The sequence below is a fragment of the Carassius auratus genome, chromosome 5 (assembly GCF_003368295.1).
Source record: "Carassius auratus strain Wakin chromosome 5, ASM336829v1, whole genome shotgun sequence".
NCBI classification, from domain to species: domain Eukaryota; kingdom Metazoa; phylum Chordata; class Actinopteri; order Cypriniformes; family Cyprinidae; genus Carassius; species Carassius auratus.
This window is the reverse complement of record NC_039247.1, coordinates 9,558,710-9,572,222: the sequence shown is the minus strand read 5'-3', so window position 1 is coordinate 9,572,222 and position 13,513 is coordinate 9,558,710. Positions and strand designations below refer to the sequence as shown.

At 40.0% G+C, this 13,513-nt stretch overlaps 1 protein-coding gene across 10 annotated transcripts in view; it reads left to right on the top strand.

The window, feature by feature from the left end:
• LOC113074180 (probable voltage-dependent N-type calcium channel subunit alpha-1B) overlaps positions 1 to 11,492 on the top strand; it is an 88,530-nt gene extending 77,038 nt beyond the window's left edge. For 6 of the 10 annotated variants that reach the window (XM_026246996.1, XM_026246986.1, XM_026246978.1 and 3 more), the window contains 8 exons: positions 307 to 428; positions 917 to 1,056; positions 1,173 to 1,299; positions 1,915 to 2,025; positions 5,276 to 5,314; positions 5,981 to 6,191; positions 6,723 to 6,925; positions 9,063 to 11,492. In XM_026246996.1, the coding sequence (XP_026102781.1) occupies positions 307 to 428; positions 917 to 1,056; positions 1,173 to 1,299; positions 1,915 to 2,025; positions 5,276 to 5,314; positions 5,981 to 6,191; positions 6,723 to 6,925; positions 9,063 to 9,563 (1,454 nt within the window). In that variant the 3' untranslated portion in view covers positions 9,564 to 11,492. The remainder of the gene's footprint in view (positions 1 to 306; positions 429 to 916; positions 1,057 to 1,172; positions 1,300 to 1,914; positions 2,026 to 5,275; positions 5,315 to 5,980; positions 6,192 to 6,722; positions 6,926 to 9,062) is intronic. The other 4 variants (XM_026246964.1, XM_026246945.1, XM_026246990.1 and 1 more) reach the window with 3 other exon arrangements.
• Positions 11,493 to 13,513: the final 2,021 nt, after the last annotated feature.

Below are 13,513 nucleotides of genomic sequence, written 5' to 3'. Positions count from 1 at the left end.
TCATACTCAGTTCCTGGAGGGCCACAGCCCTGCAGAGTTTAGATTCAACCCTTATAAAATATACCCGATCCAACTAATCAAGTCCTTCAGGCTTATTTGAAAAACTACATGGTATGTGTGTTGGAGCAGGTTTGAAACTAAACTCTGCAGGGCTGTGGCCCCTCAGTTTGACACCTCGGATCTAAACAGAACCCAAAGTATTTTCACATGGGCAAACATCTCCAAACACAATACACAGCAACATCTAGTGGTCACCAGTAGAACATCCAAACAACATTTAACTAAGGTGCATTTGTCTCTTTGCAGCCAATGAGCTTACAGTGGGGAAGGTATATGCAGCTCTTATGATTTTTGATTATTACAAACAAAACAGAGCCAAAAGACTTCAGATGCAGCAGCAAAGAGAACAAGCAGGACCTGGATCTCAGGTGATACATATATATACTTACACTACTACTCAAATTGTTGTGCTATTTTGCTAATGTTTTTAATTTAAAACTGTACATTTACAAGTAGATGGACAATAAAAATTAAATCCCAATGGAAGACATAGAAACCTGCAAAAAGAGAAATTGGAACACATTTTTTATGTACATTTTCAGTGTATATGATTGGTACAGAAAATCCCTTTTACAATGTCGTGCACAAACCCTTACACAATGCAACTTATGTGGAAAATTGTATACACATGAAGTTTGACCATAGTAAATCATTAAATCTTGTCTAAACTATTTATGTAGAGATTTTAAGGAAAATGTATGTAATAACATGTAATAACATAAATTTTTATGAATTTGCTTATACTAATTTCTAATGTAAGCCTTTTAGATCATTTTATGAAGGATCATAAGTAAACAAAAACAGATTAGTCTTCCAACTCGTAGTAAATATGTGTTTTGATTCTCTCTGTTTGAAGAATAAAGTCAGTGCTCTTTTAGAGCCTATTCTCCCACTAACCCACATGCAAGATCAGACCATGAACAGTGTAGAGTCGGCCTCAGAATTTCAAGCTCAGACCAGACCCAGCTCCACCATGCTTAATAACGGACGCACACAGTAAGCACAATAACCCTTGCTGCATGCATTCATATTCAGTACACACTTTAATTAATCTATTTGCCATGACAAGTATATCTACACTAATATGTTTTTTGTTTTTATTTCATGCCCAGTCTTGATACCATAATTAAAGGATCTTCAACCTGGGCTTCAGAGAAGTCCAAGGAAGTGCAGTGGTCTAAACGGCGGCCAATGTCAAGAGGTCAATCAGAGGATGCCTCAAATGCAAACACTGCCCAGGTGCTGTAAATAAAAATGCCAACTCTCTCTGACACACACAGGCTGTGTCTGAAAGCCTAGGCAGCTGACTCGCTTTATTATCAAGCAATGACTTTCCCGGCAGCGTTTTTACATGAAGGCACCTCATGAAACTGATTTCGGATGGGCTTCTAAGGCACTGTAACAGTTTAATGATCTACAACAAAATAGATTGAGTTTTGGTGATAACTAAATAAATTGTTCCACCTAAACGAAGGATAGAGTACATCAACAGTGAAGGTATCTCATGAGACAGGAAGTGAAGCTAACTTTGGATTCAGACGTGCCCTGATGCCTTCCTATCTTGGAATGCATCCCCCTAAGGCAGCATTTTAGAGCTTTCAGATGCAGCCACAGTGTCTTTCTTTAATGCAGGGGTGTCCAAACTCTGTCCTGGAGGGCCACTGTCCTTCAGAGTTTAGCTCCATCCCCAATTAAACCAGCTAATCAAGCTATTACTAGACATACTAGGACCTTTCGTGCAGGTGTGTTGTGGCAAGTTGGAGATACTGTAAACTCTACAGGACAGTAGCCCTCCAGGACAGAGTTTGGACACCCCTTATGTGTATTTAATCTCTTATTGTGTGTTTTTAATAGGAATCAGTAGAAATGAGGAAGATGGAGAACAGTGCCAACACAGTGACCTCTGGCAGCCTTGAAGGCCAAGGACGTGCAGTATCCATGCCAAAACTCAATGCAGAAATGCAGGTATTCTATTGGAACAAAGTTCTGCGATCAAACTGCGCTTTAAAAAAGCCTACATCACAAGGGAAAGACTGAACCTTCAGTCAATGGTTCGCCAACAAGCGAAACGCATAAGAACAACATTAGTCCAGCCTCAGGGCCCAATGTAAGCAGTGTTTCTTGGCGCTCTCCTGGCCCCAATACCTAGGGAGAGGAGGGGCGTGAGTGGCCACGCTACTCTTCTGATCCTGATTATGATCCTCAGATCGGGATGGATCAGACCCCTCAGAGGTTTTAGAGGAAGACTTGGTTCAGCGGGGAATGAACTTCCTGTAAGGCAGTGGACTGCGACTTTGCCTCCCTGAACTTCTCGATCACCGCCTCTTCGAATGTGCTGAAATGTCCGGAAGCCAACAGTGGTGCATCAAGATGAAAGGCTTTCAACTCTCTCCTGATATCCGCGAGACAGTTCCTGTACTCACTTCACATATCCGCACAACACCCTCAAGATTAGCGTAATCCGCATGCTGAAAAAGATGTAGCCAAATTGAATATGGCAGGAAGGAAGGAGAGACTTCTGGGGGAGGGGAGTTCATGACCAGCCAGAAAGTGCTTGTCTAGTTTGCCACAGGCAGTCTTCCAGACTAAATCAAGCCTCTTACGTCAAACATCCTCCATATGTGGAACTGAAGCTAGGTTCAGTGCTCACACTCTCATCTCCATCACTAACCACCAGATGAGCCTAATGTAGCACTATCCGTGGGATCAGATTACCCAAGAGAAAGAGTATCTGGATCTTGCCGAGCACCTTGAGAGCTGGAAATGATTCGGCAAATGCTGAATACTATCCCTTGGGAGAGAACAGAATGAAAGGAACTCCTGAAAGGGAAAGCCCTTCCCGTCAGATTCCTTCCATGCCCCACCCACCTCCCATGAGATTGATCTGCCTATCTGCCTCGGCAGCCGTGGGTCCTGTAGTGAACGCATTGCACTGAGTCTGTTCAATTCCCTCGAGAGATGAATAAGCTCAAGCAAATGCTGTCTGCAATCCTGAGTGAAAGGTAAAGCTTTACCTCTGCTCTCAGTAGCCCTGCGAATGCATCACTGTGAGCGAATCCTTCTGTCTCGTGAGTCAAACCGTTTATTCATGCTTATCCATGCCCTTCTCAAACTTCTCTGCAGCGAACTCCTTGATCGGATTCTAAGCTGTGCCTCGGCAGCAGTGGGACCCGAAACGTGTACACTGCAAGATGTACATGCTCGTCCCTTATCCCTCGAGAAGAGGGACAAATGCGAACAGAGCTATCTCATTGATAACTTGTCACAATGAGTACATTCAGAGCCTTCAAGCACAAAACACGTGTGCTCCGCACCAAGACACATAACGCATAGATCGTGTGTGTCCTTGGGTGTCAGAAATCTAGGACAGACTTTTTAAAATGTTCACTTACCTTGGTTTTCCCGGTAAAGCCTTCACACGCAGTGTCAAACAAACAGATCCTGAAGACAACACAAGTTGTTGATATGTTCGGCAGGTGCCCTCTTATGCTTCCGGGCGCCCGTCTGTAAAGTCACTGGCTACGTGGACCAGCGGGATTGGAGTTGTTTCATACATGCTTCAGACACCAGCCCTGCCACATAGTGTCTACTACAGGATGCAGCACGAGTTCCATTTGTCCTATTTATAATACAATTGTGACCCTGGATCATAGAACTAGTCTTAAGTATAATTTTTTTTTTAATTTAGATTTATAAAACACTTTAAAGCTACATAAATAAGCTTTCCATTGATGCATGGTTTATTAGGATCAGATGATATTTGGCCGAGATACAACTATTTGAAAATCTGCGGGTCCAAAAAAAATCTAAATTCTGAGTAAATCGCATTTGAAGTTGTCCAAATGAATTCTTGGGAATGCATATTACTAATCCAAAATTTGGTTTTGATATATTTACATTATGAAATTAAAAAAATATCTTCATGGAACATGATCTTTGCTTAATATCCTAATGATTTTTGGCATAAAAGAAAAATCGATAATTTTGAACCATACATTGTTTATTTTTTTACTTTTTTTGGCTATTGCTAAAAATATACCCCAGCGACTTAAGACTGGTTTTGTGGTCCAGGGTCACAATTAGTCAATAGGTTGCTAGATCTGCATCCTGGGTCAGTTTTAAGCTTGTGTTGGCTAAGAGGAAGTGAACTGAAGCTCACAATCAGAATAAGTAGACTCTTAAGAAAGAGGCTGAGATTACTTTATGGTTACTTTGAGATGGATTTAAAAATCAATCTTGTTTTGAATACTGGATGGCATTCTTCTGTTTTTATTTTTAATGTAATTTGCACAGAACTTGCTAAAAGGCTAATGTGTTTTACTAATGGGTGTGTTGTTTTGGGATCTTAACATTTAGTTTGCTATATGTTATGGTATGTGAGAATGACGGAATCATTGGAAAAATAAACGAAAAAGACTATGAAATTCACAATCCTTTTGGACTCTGCAAAAGACAATCTGTCCATTAAGACTCATCAGGATATGCGTCCTATCAAATCACACCTATACCACACCACTCTATTGCTAATGGGCTGCTCGGGCTCACTGAGTGCCTCCTATTTCACTCCCAGATTTGATTTCCATCCATAACCAAATCTCTTTAAAATGCTGGACTAACCGATAAGAGACATTAGATGCTGAATGTAACATTTCAGCAGCTGCTAATATGACCAAAATCCCTTGGATTTCTGCGGGGCAAATCCCTTCACCACTGGCACCTATCCATCTCAAGTCCTTCTGCTTGACAGATGAAAAGAAAAGAGCCAAATAACAGTCTCAAATGCAGATTAATATAAACCACAAACCAGAAACTCTGCGAAACTTTGATATGGGGAAAATCTGCAAAGACATTATGATTGACAAGTGTGCTTTAAGGAGTGACTTGTGTCTGTCACGGATGGATAGGAGGATGGATGATAAAAAATGATATAGATTCCCAGAGGGAAGCTTAAGTTGCGTTACAGCAGCAGATGATCTCAAACTATCATTTGCCTTTGTCTTTTTTTGCAAGTGGGTTTGCAGTATTCAAGGTTAAGTGTGTCATTTATGTACTGTCAGTCTAACTATACAACATCGCAAAAATACTGTCTATTCTGCTAGATGACTTTTAATGTGTTTCCATACAGTATATTTTCATGAAAAAATGCTTTTTCCCTCTTTCCATATCTTCCCTGCCCTTCACTTCTTTAATTCTGTCCTCTGACACGCTTCATCAGAGGAGTCATTCCCGTCATTCTCCTGGGACTTTACTGGAAGTATGATCAACTTTTTGTATTACGTTTTCTAATAATAGGCTTGACATAAGGATCTACGTCAGTGGTTCTTGAACAGGAGGCCTCAGCAAACTTCTAAGGGGGTCTCGAACTAATTTAAAATGTTTTTAAACAAAACAAAATAAGACTTGAAGTCATCAATGTTGAGAACCACTGATCTATGATGAACTTTGTTATGTTATTGTCAGGTCTGTTTATCCTCGGTGTCAGTATAGGAATCCGAGGATTAGCAGCCTGTTGTATTGGAAAACATGAAATCAAAGGAGGTCTAGTACTGTGACTCTAGGGCCAGAGACCTTTGATCATTTTAGACAGATTAATAGGCACACCGTTAAAATTCACCTGTCGATGGGAGCATAAATTGAGGGTCTAAGCCCAGAATAAGTGTTTCCTCATACGGGATTAGCCCAGCTGCTACAGATGTTACATTGCCTCTGATACTTTGATGTGATAATGATCCCTTAGATCATTAGTGTGGTTTGGAGTTCATCCCTGTTTTGATGCATCTGATATAAAATGGAGGTTTAGCATACTAGACATTGTTATTACAGGCAATTTCAGAACAGCATTCTTTGTAATATTCCAAGATACAAAGTCCAAAAGCATTCATCTGACTTCATGTAACCAGCACCTTGTTTTCTTTCCCAGCCAATTCCCGATTCCCCCATGAGACGCTCCGCATCCACTTTTGCACCACAGCGCCCTCAGGAAGTGAATCTGAATGACTACACTTTGGTGAAACCTGTTCAAGAACGACATCACCACCATCACCATCACCACCGATGCCATCATCGCAGGGACAGAGACAAGAAACAGAGATCGCTGGACAGGTCGCCCACAGGCCAACACAAAGCTACAGGTCAATACACTTTCATAAGATCCCTGTAAAATACAACTCAAAACCACCTGCATGAAGTCACGTAGCACCATGGTTTCATTCACGGAATTCTCTGGAGATTTTTAGATGCATCGGTTGCAACTGATCCTAAACCCAGATGGGATCCGGTTGTGTTGAGGATTGGTGAAGTGCAGAAGCAGGGCCTGGTGTGAGAGCGTCCGGCCGCAGCTGGCCTCTGTTAGCCAGATAAAAGGGACTGACAGACATGCAGATCTATGCCCTGATAATTTATGATTACCTCTATGCAGGCCAATTGAGAACAGGGAAGAAAAATTCAGGCAGGCAGGGTTTGACTGGAGTCTGAAAATCCAGAGGAGAGGGGAGACTGGGAGAAATGGTTCTGCCACAGCAGGGCTCAATAGTTTTATTTTTCCTTCAATTTTCTTAAAAAAATAAAAAAACAGTATGGGTTAAAAAAATCCTGATCTTTTCTCAAGTTTGGCACAGATAATTATACTTGAATTTAAAATTCATATTTTCTTTGGTTCTCAGGCAGAGCCGCTGACCCTGTACAGGAGAGGTCGCATGACCGAGGTCGTTCCCACGAGAGGAAGCATCATTCGTCTTCGGCGGAGAAGCAGCGCTATTACTCATGTGATCGCTACGGCAGTCGAGAAAACTGTCCCAGCAAGTCTGCCATGGCAAGCTGTGCCACTTCACCTAGCGAGGCCCTGGAGGCCAGTCTCAACAAGCAGGTGGGATGGGGTTGTCAAGACAGGACAGTGTTTAAATAAGATAGGTCAGAGGTTAGAGACTGAAAAATGTATAGGGAATAAACAAAAAGATCTGTTCATTTAATTCTAATAAAAGAACATGTTAGGGATTTGAGACGAGATAAAACATAAATAATTATTAATGTTGAAATCTGTGCCAAGATGCATTTAAAAGTAAAGAAAGATAATGTTCTGATTTAAACAAAAATTGTGCTCTAAGGTCAGCATCTGTTTTTCCCAATATAAAAAAAGCAATACACTTACAATGGAAGAGAGGGCAAGATATTTTTTATAATACATACTGTTTTGAACACACATATTTACTGTAAGACTAAAATATTGTACATTAACAAGACACTAACATGATGGAATGATGGAAAGATCTATGCAATCTTTTAACTTCTGCCATTACCATATAACCTGGTATCCTTCACATGATGCATGAGAGGATACTGGAAAGGGAGGTGGCATAATCTTTTGCCAAGGACTGAACCAAAGTTTCACCCACAGAAATTAGGCAGCAATAGAAAATCAACCAAAAAGTAGAAGATCTTGCCAGTTACTGCATCATTTCATTGCAACTAAATGGACTCTTATCTATTGTCGATGTATTTCCCATTGCATTTTTTCAACACAGTAAGTAACATTATTCTTATTATTATAATTATCATTATTCTTTGAATGTACGACATTTGTGATTCATTAGCCACTATATGTAAATAACTAAAAGAACAACAAAGTGCAGTAAACTCTGAAACTATTTACGCTACAAACCAGTGTATTACAAATGTAAATCTGAATAATTTGACAAATGCTAGTTTGCAATGTCAGGCAGCACAACAAACTGTTTTTGTGCAACTAAAATAACTGGAAATGGTAAAAAAAAAAAAAATAGCCACATCCACTCTTATATTAAAATTGTGAGTATTAGACTGATAAAATTGACATTTAAAGCTGCAGTCGGTAACTTTTGACGCTCTAGCGGTTAATAAACAGAACTGCTTGCATCTTGCGGAAGAACATCGTAGCCGGAACTACTTCTCTCTGTTTATGTCTATGAAGAATCACAAAGGTACTGGGTTACTCCGCCGCGGTACCCCCGAAGCAATCTAAAATAGTCTGAATATAAACACTTATTATAGGTGCACCCTAGTGATTCATGACAAGCTAAAAACACGGTTTGGAAAATGGATTCATGGTGTACTCGCTTATTATATACATTTTTCTACATTTTGAACACAAACAAAGTTACGTACCGCAGCTTTGATTGGTTCTTTCTTAACGGGAGCGATGTATTTTCTGCAAATGGCAGTAGGACCACTGGGAGGAGCCAGAGGAGCTTGTTTTTTCACAGATTATCTGTCTCATTTTCTAATGTCAGGACATAATGACAGGTTTAACAAATATGTAAAAAATATATTTTTACAAAAGTTACCTACTGCAGCTTTAAAGGGAATCTTAAGTCAGTTAGCTTTTATACCTTTTTAATGAAAAAAAAAAAAATCACCATTTCATTGCTTACCTTGTCTAATGACAACTAATGTGTTTGAATTTTAAAGAAACATATTAGACAGATTTGAAGGATTTTAGCTGTTTAAAGTCAGTTTACATTACATTACATTTTTCAGATGGTTAAGCTGAGAATGTAGTTACAGTTAGACTCTTCTGCACAGGTTGCTGTTGGATTTTAAAGCTCTCAGACCACCAGTCACAAAGTGTGGCAGAAGAAAAGTGTAAAGTGATACGCATTCCTGATCAAGCCATGAAGATATTGAAACATTATAGGATTTTTTCTCCTTCTAAAGTGTTATAGTTAGTGATAACTCTTATCACTGTAGTGCAACCACTCATAGGCTTTCACTTCTCTTTCCACTCTTCTTCCACACCATTTCTCTGTGCATTTGTCTGTCTTTTCTTTCTGTGTCTTCCCTGTCATTTTCACTTTCTCCCTTCTTTCATTTTTGTCCTATCCATCTTCCATCTTTTTCTGCTGTCTTGTCCAACATGTTACTTCTCCTTTCCTTCCATCCTTCTTTGGCCCCTGGTCCCTATCTAACCTTTTTGGCATTTCCCCCTCACCATTTTATTGTTTTGATTTGCTTGTTTAATTCTCATCTAGGGCAGTGGGTGGGCTAAGGGGAGCCCGGTGTTGTTGACCTCAGGGGCGAGTACTCCAAGCCATGGGCGCAGACAGCTACCCCAGACCCCCATTGCTCCTCGTCCCTCTGTGGCCTACAGGACTGCCAACTCCTCCCCTGTGCAGTTTCTGGTCACACAGGCCGGCTTGCTTCCCCCGAGTCCTGGCAGGATGAGCCGCGGTCTGTCTGAGCACAACGCCCTCTTAAACAGCAGCTCCATCTCCAGCTCACCGGCCCCTGTCAGTCGCATTAACTCAGAACCCTTCCTAGGGCCCCCGGACCACCCTGCCGGCCCCCAACCCGAAACGTACGCTGTCTTCCAAGATGATCCGAGCCCTCAGATGGGCCATTCTCCCCTGACTGTAGGGATGAAAATCGTGGCGATTCCCCCACCTCCCCAACAACAGTTCCGCAGGGTTCCCAATGGATACCACTTTACCACGGGCCCCGGCGCCACCAAAGGACGGGCACGACGGTACTAACCAGAGGCAGAGGTGGACGACTGGTGCTAGCATGGCTTTAATTTACACACACATTCAGATGATGTTTTTATTTTCTAATCATGATGAGTTTTATCATCTCTTATTTTGTGGGCGGTGTTAAATGCAGTAATGCATGTATTTGTTTTCAATGTCCAAAGGATAAAACATACATGTACACTTACAAAGCAGCAGATATGATATGAAAAGGATCAAATTCACCCGATTTTTATGTATTTCAGTCAGGCTAAATGGTTTGGTGGGTGTGGTCTCTTTAAAAACACGAAAGATTGACAGTTTATGTGCAAACACACAGGCTTTTAAGGGCAACAGATGCCACAAATGTGCTTGTGTAACCTGGGAAAAGACTGACCCACTGCTTCAGATGTAGACCACAGTGGGCATCTGGCCATTTTCCCTCTAAGCCAGCCTCTGAGACGCACCCTAAATGCAAATATTCCCATGAAAATGTTATCTTGGCATTATAGATGTACCTTTTATGGAATGAAACTCTACAGAAGCAGTTGGAAATGCTAGAAACATTGTCTTATTTGAAGCAGTGTCCCCTATCTCCATCTAAGAGAATTAAACGTTTTTTCACACTGTTGCGAAAGCAGATTGTTCACCATTGACAACCATATTGTACTTTGTTTTATATCAAGTTGTAGATATTTTATCTATTCATTATGTGCTTTTTTGTATTCTAAAGATGAACGGTTTTACATAAATCATTTACGGCTTCACCATACTGTCAGGTCTAACAATTCTTCTTGACTGCTCCAGATGTTATTTACAAAGTGCCTAACCTTTTGAATATATTGTAGTAGTGATACAACCTCAGCCTTTTTTAGTGCATCCACACTTGAGAGCGTGAACTGATCAAGCTCTAAGGGTTAAATGGAACTACAAGGTGTTACGATCGCAGGCCTTAATTCAGAAGATATATAGTACCTTTGAATTCACATTAGGTTTTTGAATGGAAATGACCGTATGATTGTTTTTTTTTTTTTAGTTTGTTTTTTTCTTGTCTCCTTTTTTTGTACAATTTTAATACTGAGTGGAATATTGAAAAATTCCATTTCCAAAAGCATATATTAGTATGGAGTACATATTAAAAAAACTGCAGTAGTTGTGTATTTGTCCTGATGGGGACTTTATAACCACAGTTATAAAATTGCATGTTAAAAAAAGTCTTCAATTCTTGACTGACCATGGTTAAGAAACCAATATTTATGGTGTGTATTTCCTGCCCTGATGAAGATGCTCAGACTGCAATGCTATCTGCCTTCTCTGTTTGATCTTTTATGCAAGGACTGAGAACCGATGAACTGATACAAAGGAGTGTGTTTTGCTCGTGTAGCAGGTTTCCTGATGTGAGCACGTGTTGTGTTGGGTTGAGTCGGGTGCTGGCACCGGTACAGTAGGCTGATCTGTGTTAAGGTTAAGCTTTCCCCCTCATGGCACTCCTCCAAGCACCCTGAGACACACATACACACTCACAGCTTTTATTCTGCTGCCGTACCCCAGCTGCTGGCTGTATAGAAATGTGGCCGGCTCCTTTTTATCATGCTGGTAACATGAGACGAATATTGAGCCAACTGAATTCAGAGGGTGAAGCAGTTAGAATGAACAGAAAAAAGCCTCTGTATCGGGACATTGTACAGTACGTTCCAGGATTATTTCACCAGTTCTACATTGACATAAATTAATACATTAGAGGCTTGGAGAATTGTTTGGCTAATCAGGTCATTCTTGGCCACTTGATGTGTAAGGATTATGTTGTATGATTGTTCTTTCCTTTTCATTTGTTTAAACATACATTTTCTTTATGTAGGGCTATGCAACGAGATGACACTTTGAAAAATATACTTCATTCGTTTTGTAGCTTTACCTGCTGGGAAATCCAGATTCAGGCTTTATTTAGCATGTTAATGACCAAATATCTTTTTTTTTTTTTTTTTTTTTTTTTAAATAGTAAAAAATGTAAGAAAAAGTATATTTTAGAATGCATAAAGGCACAATGATTAAAAAAGCAGAAATCAGCAAAAATATATTTAAAAAATTGCAAGTTTCTGTGTGTGCATGCATCAGAGATGTCCAGTTTGTCAGGGGGGAAAAGAAAATGTTGTTTCAGATCTATACTATGAACAACTGTTATTTTTCTACATGCTCTGTGAGACTGAGGTTTAAGGATGTTCTGACATTTTGCTGATACTGTTATGAGTTGCTGCATTGTTCATGTGTAACTATAAAACAAATCTTTGCACTCCCAGCACATCTATTGATGTCCTTCGGCATGTTGGCTCAAAACTGGGGTTCTGTCGATAAACCCATTTCTTAAGCTTCTCTGTGATCTGGGAAAACATCATATTCATCTATCAAACCTTTCATAATTTATTGCCAAAAACTGAAATGCTCCTTTCCCCTGTACATCAACCAAGCTTAAATGTGGCTGTTTCCAGAAAGATTAATCTTTGCATGGTCTTAAAATGTATGCGCATGTGCTTCATACTTTTTGATACAATGTATTATTTTTTGGTTTGATTTTTTTAAATGACCTTTGATATGAATTAGGGGATTTGTTAACAAAAAATTGAATTGTTGAAACATTTATAAATGAAGGAAACAGTATTGATATGCTGACAGCTCCGTCCATGCATAAGAGCTGGCACATCCTTTATTTGGTTTCTGGTATTGACATTTTTGTTGTCTGATTTCTGTTCAATGGCCAGATTTTGAAATCTGCAATTGTTTCTACTATAACATTTTGTATTAAGCGATGTCCTTGAATTAAAAAAAAAAACCTCAAATACTAGAGATCTGTGGTTTATTTAAGGTTTACGTTGTCATGAAAACCTGCATGTATTACATTTTTAATACACATTTTCTTCTTAAAGGGGAAAAATACATGAGATCTGCAGCAGCATTTTCTTTTTGATTGATGACGTTACTGATTGATCAAAGCGTGAAACTGTACAGGAGTGGCATAGACCCATCAGCTATTAGGCTATAATTTATATTCATGATTTTTCCCCCAATCCCAACATGTTCATGATTTTACTACTATTTAAGTGTTAACTGTTGCCAGCACTGGAGGAACAGTGCTTTTCAAAGATGTGGTTCATTTTATTATTGTGTGCACTGGTTGAAGTTTTCAATGAAGACTTCTCGGAAATAGAATCTGGCGCTCCATACTCAGGTAAGAACAGGGGGCAAGGAACTCGACCGGAAGTTGAAGTCGGGTGGGGGCTGCCATCTTTTAGCAGAACTTCACTTGCGTTAGCATTCCCATTGACTCCCATTCATTTTGGCGTCACTTTGACAGCGAATAACTTTACATCTGAGGCGTTTAAAGACTCCGTTTGTCCATTATTTATTTCTAAAGATACACGACAATGTATAAAGGGCTCCATTACCTTCTATGTTACATTATGGCCCCATATAAACAGTTTTTGTAAAAAATAGGCTAGCGATTGCGTCATAACCACTCGTCTCTCTGTCCCATTACCGTACAGACAGGAGGAGAAGCTCTCAGGCAATTAACTTAATATGGCGTACTGGCGTTACATTTTAAAATACTATACAAAATAATTAATCAGAATACTTACTCCTGCTCACTAACGACAAAGAACTTCCCGCTCAAGCTCGCAGTCTCTGCAAGATTAACGATGGCAGTTTGCACGCACAGCCACTTAGAAAATTTACATCTGGCAGACAGGTTGCTGACGTCGTCAAGCTTCGTTTGAGTCTGCGCGTCAGAAACGGAAGTGCTAAAAATGGGCTTCACTTGTCTCAGTTGAGTTCCAATGGGGTAGCTGTGTCCATTTCTTTGTCTATGGGTAAGAACAGAGCAGAAACACTTCACCTGCCCACGCTCGCGTGTTGTGTCAACAAACCCTACCCATTTGGTATAATAAACTAATTAGTTTACGTTGTTTAATAATAGAGAGAGA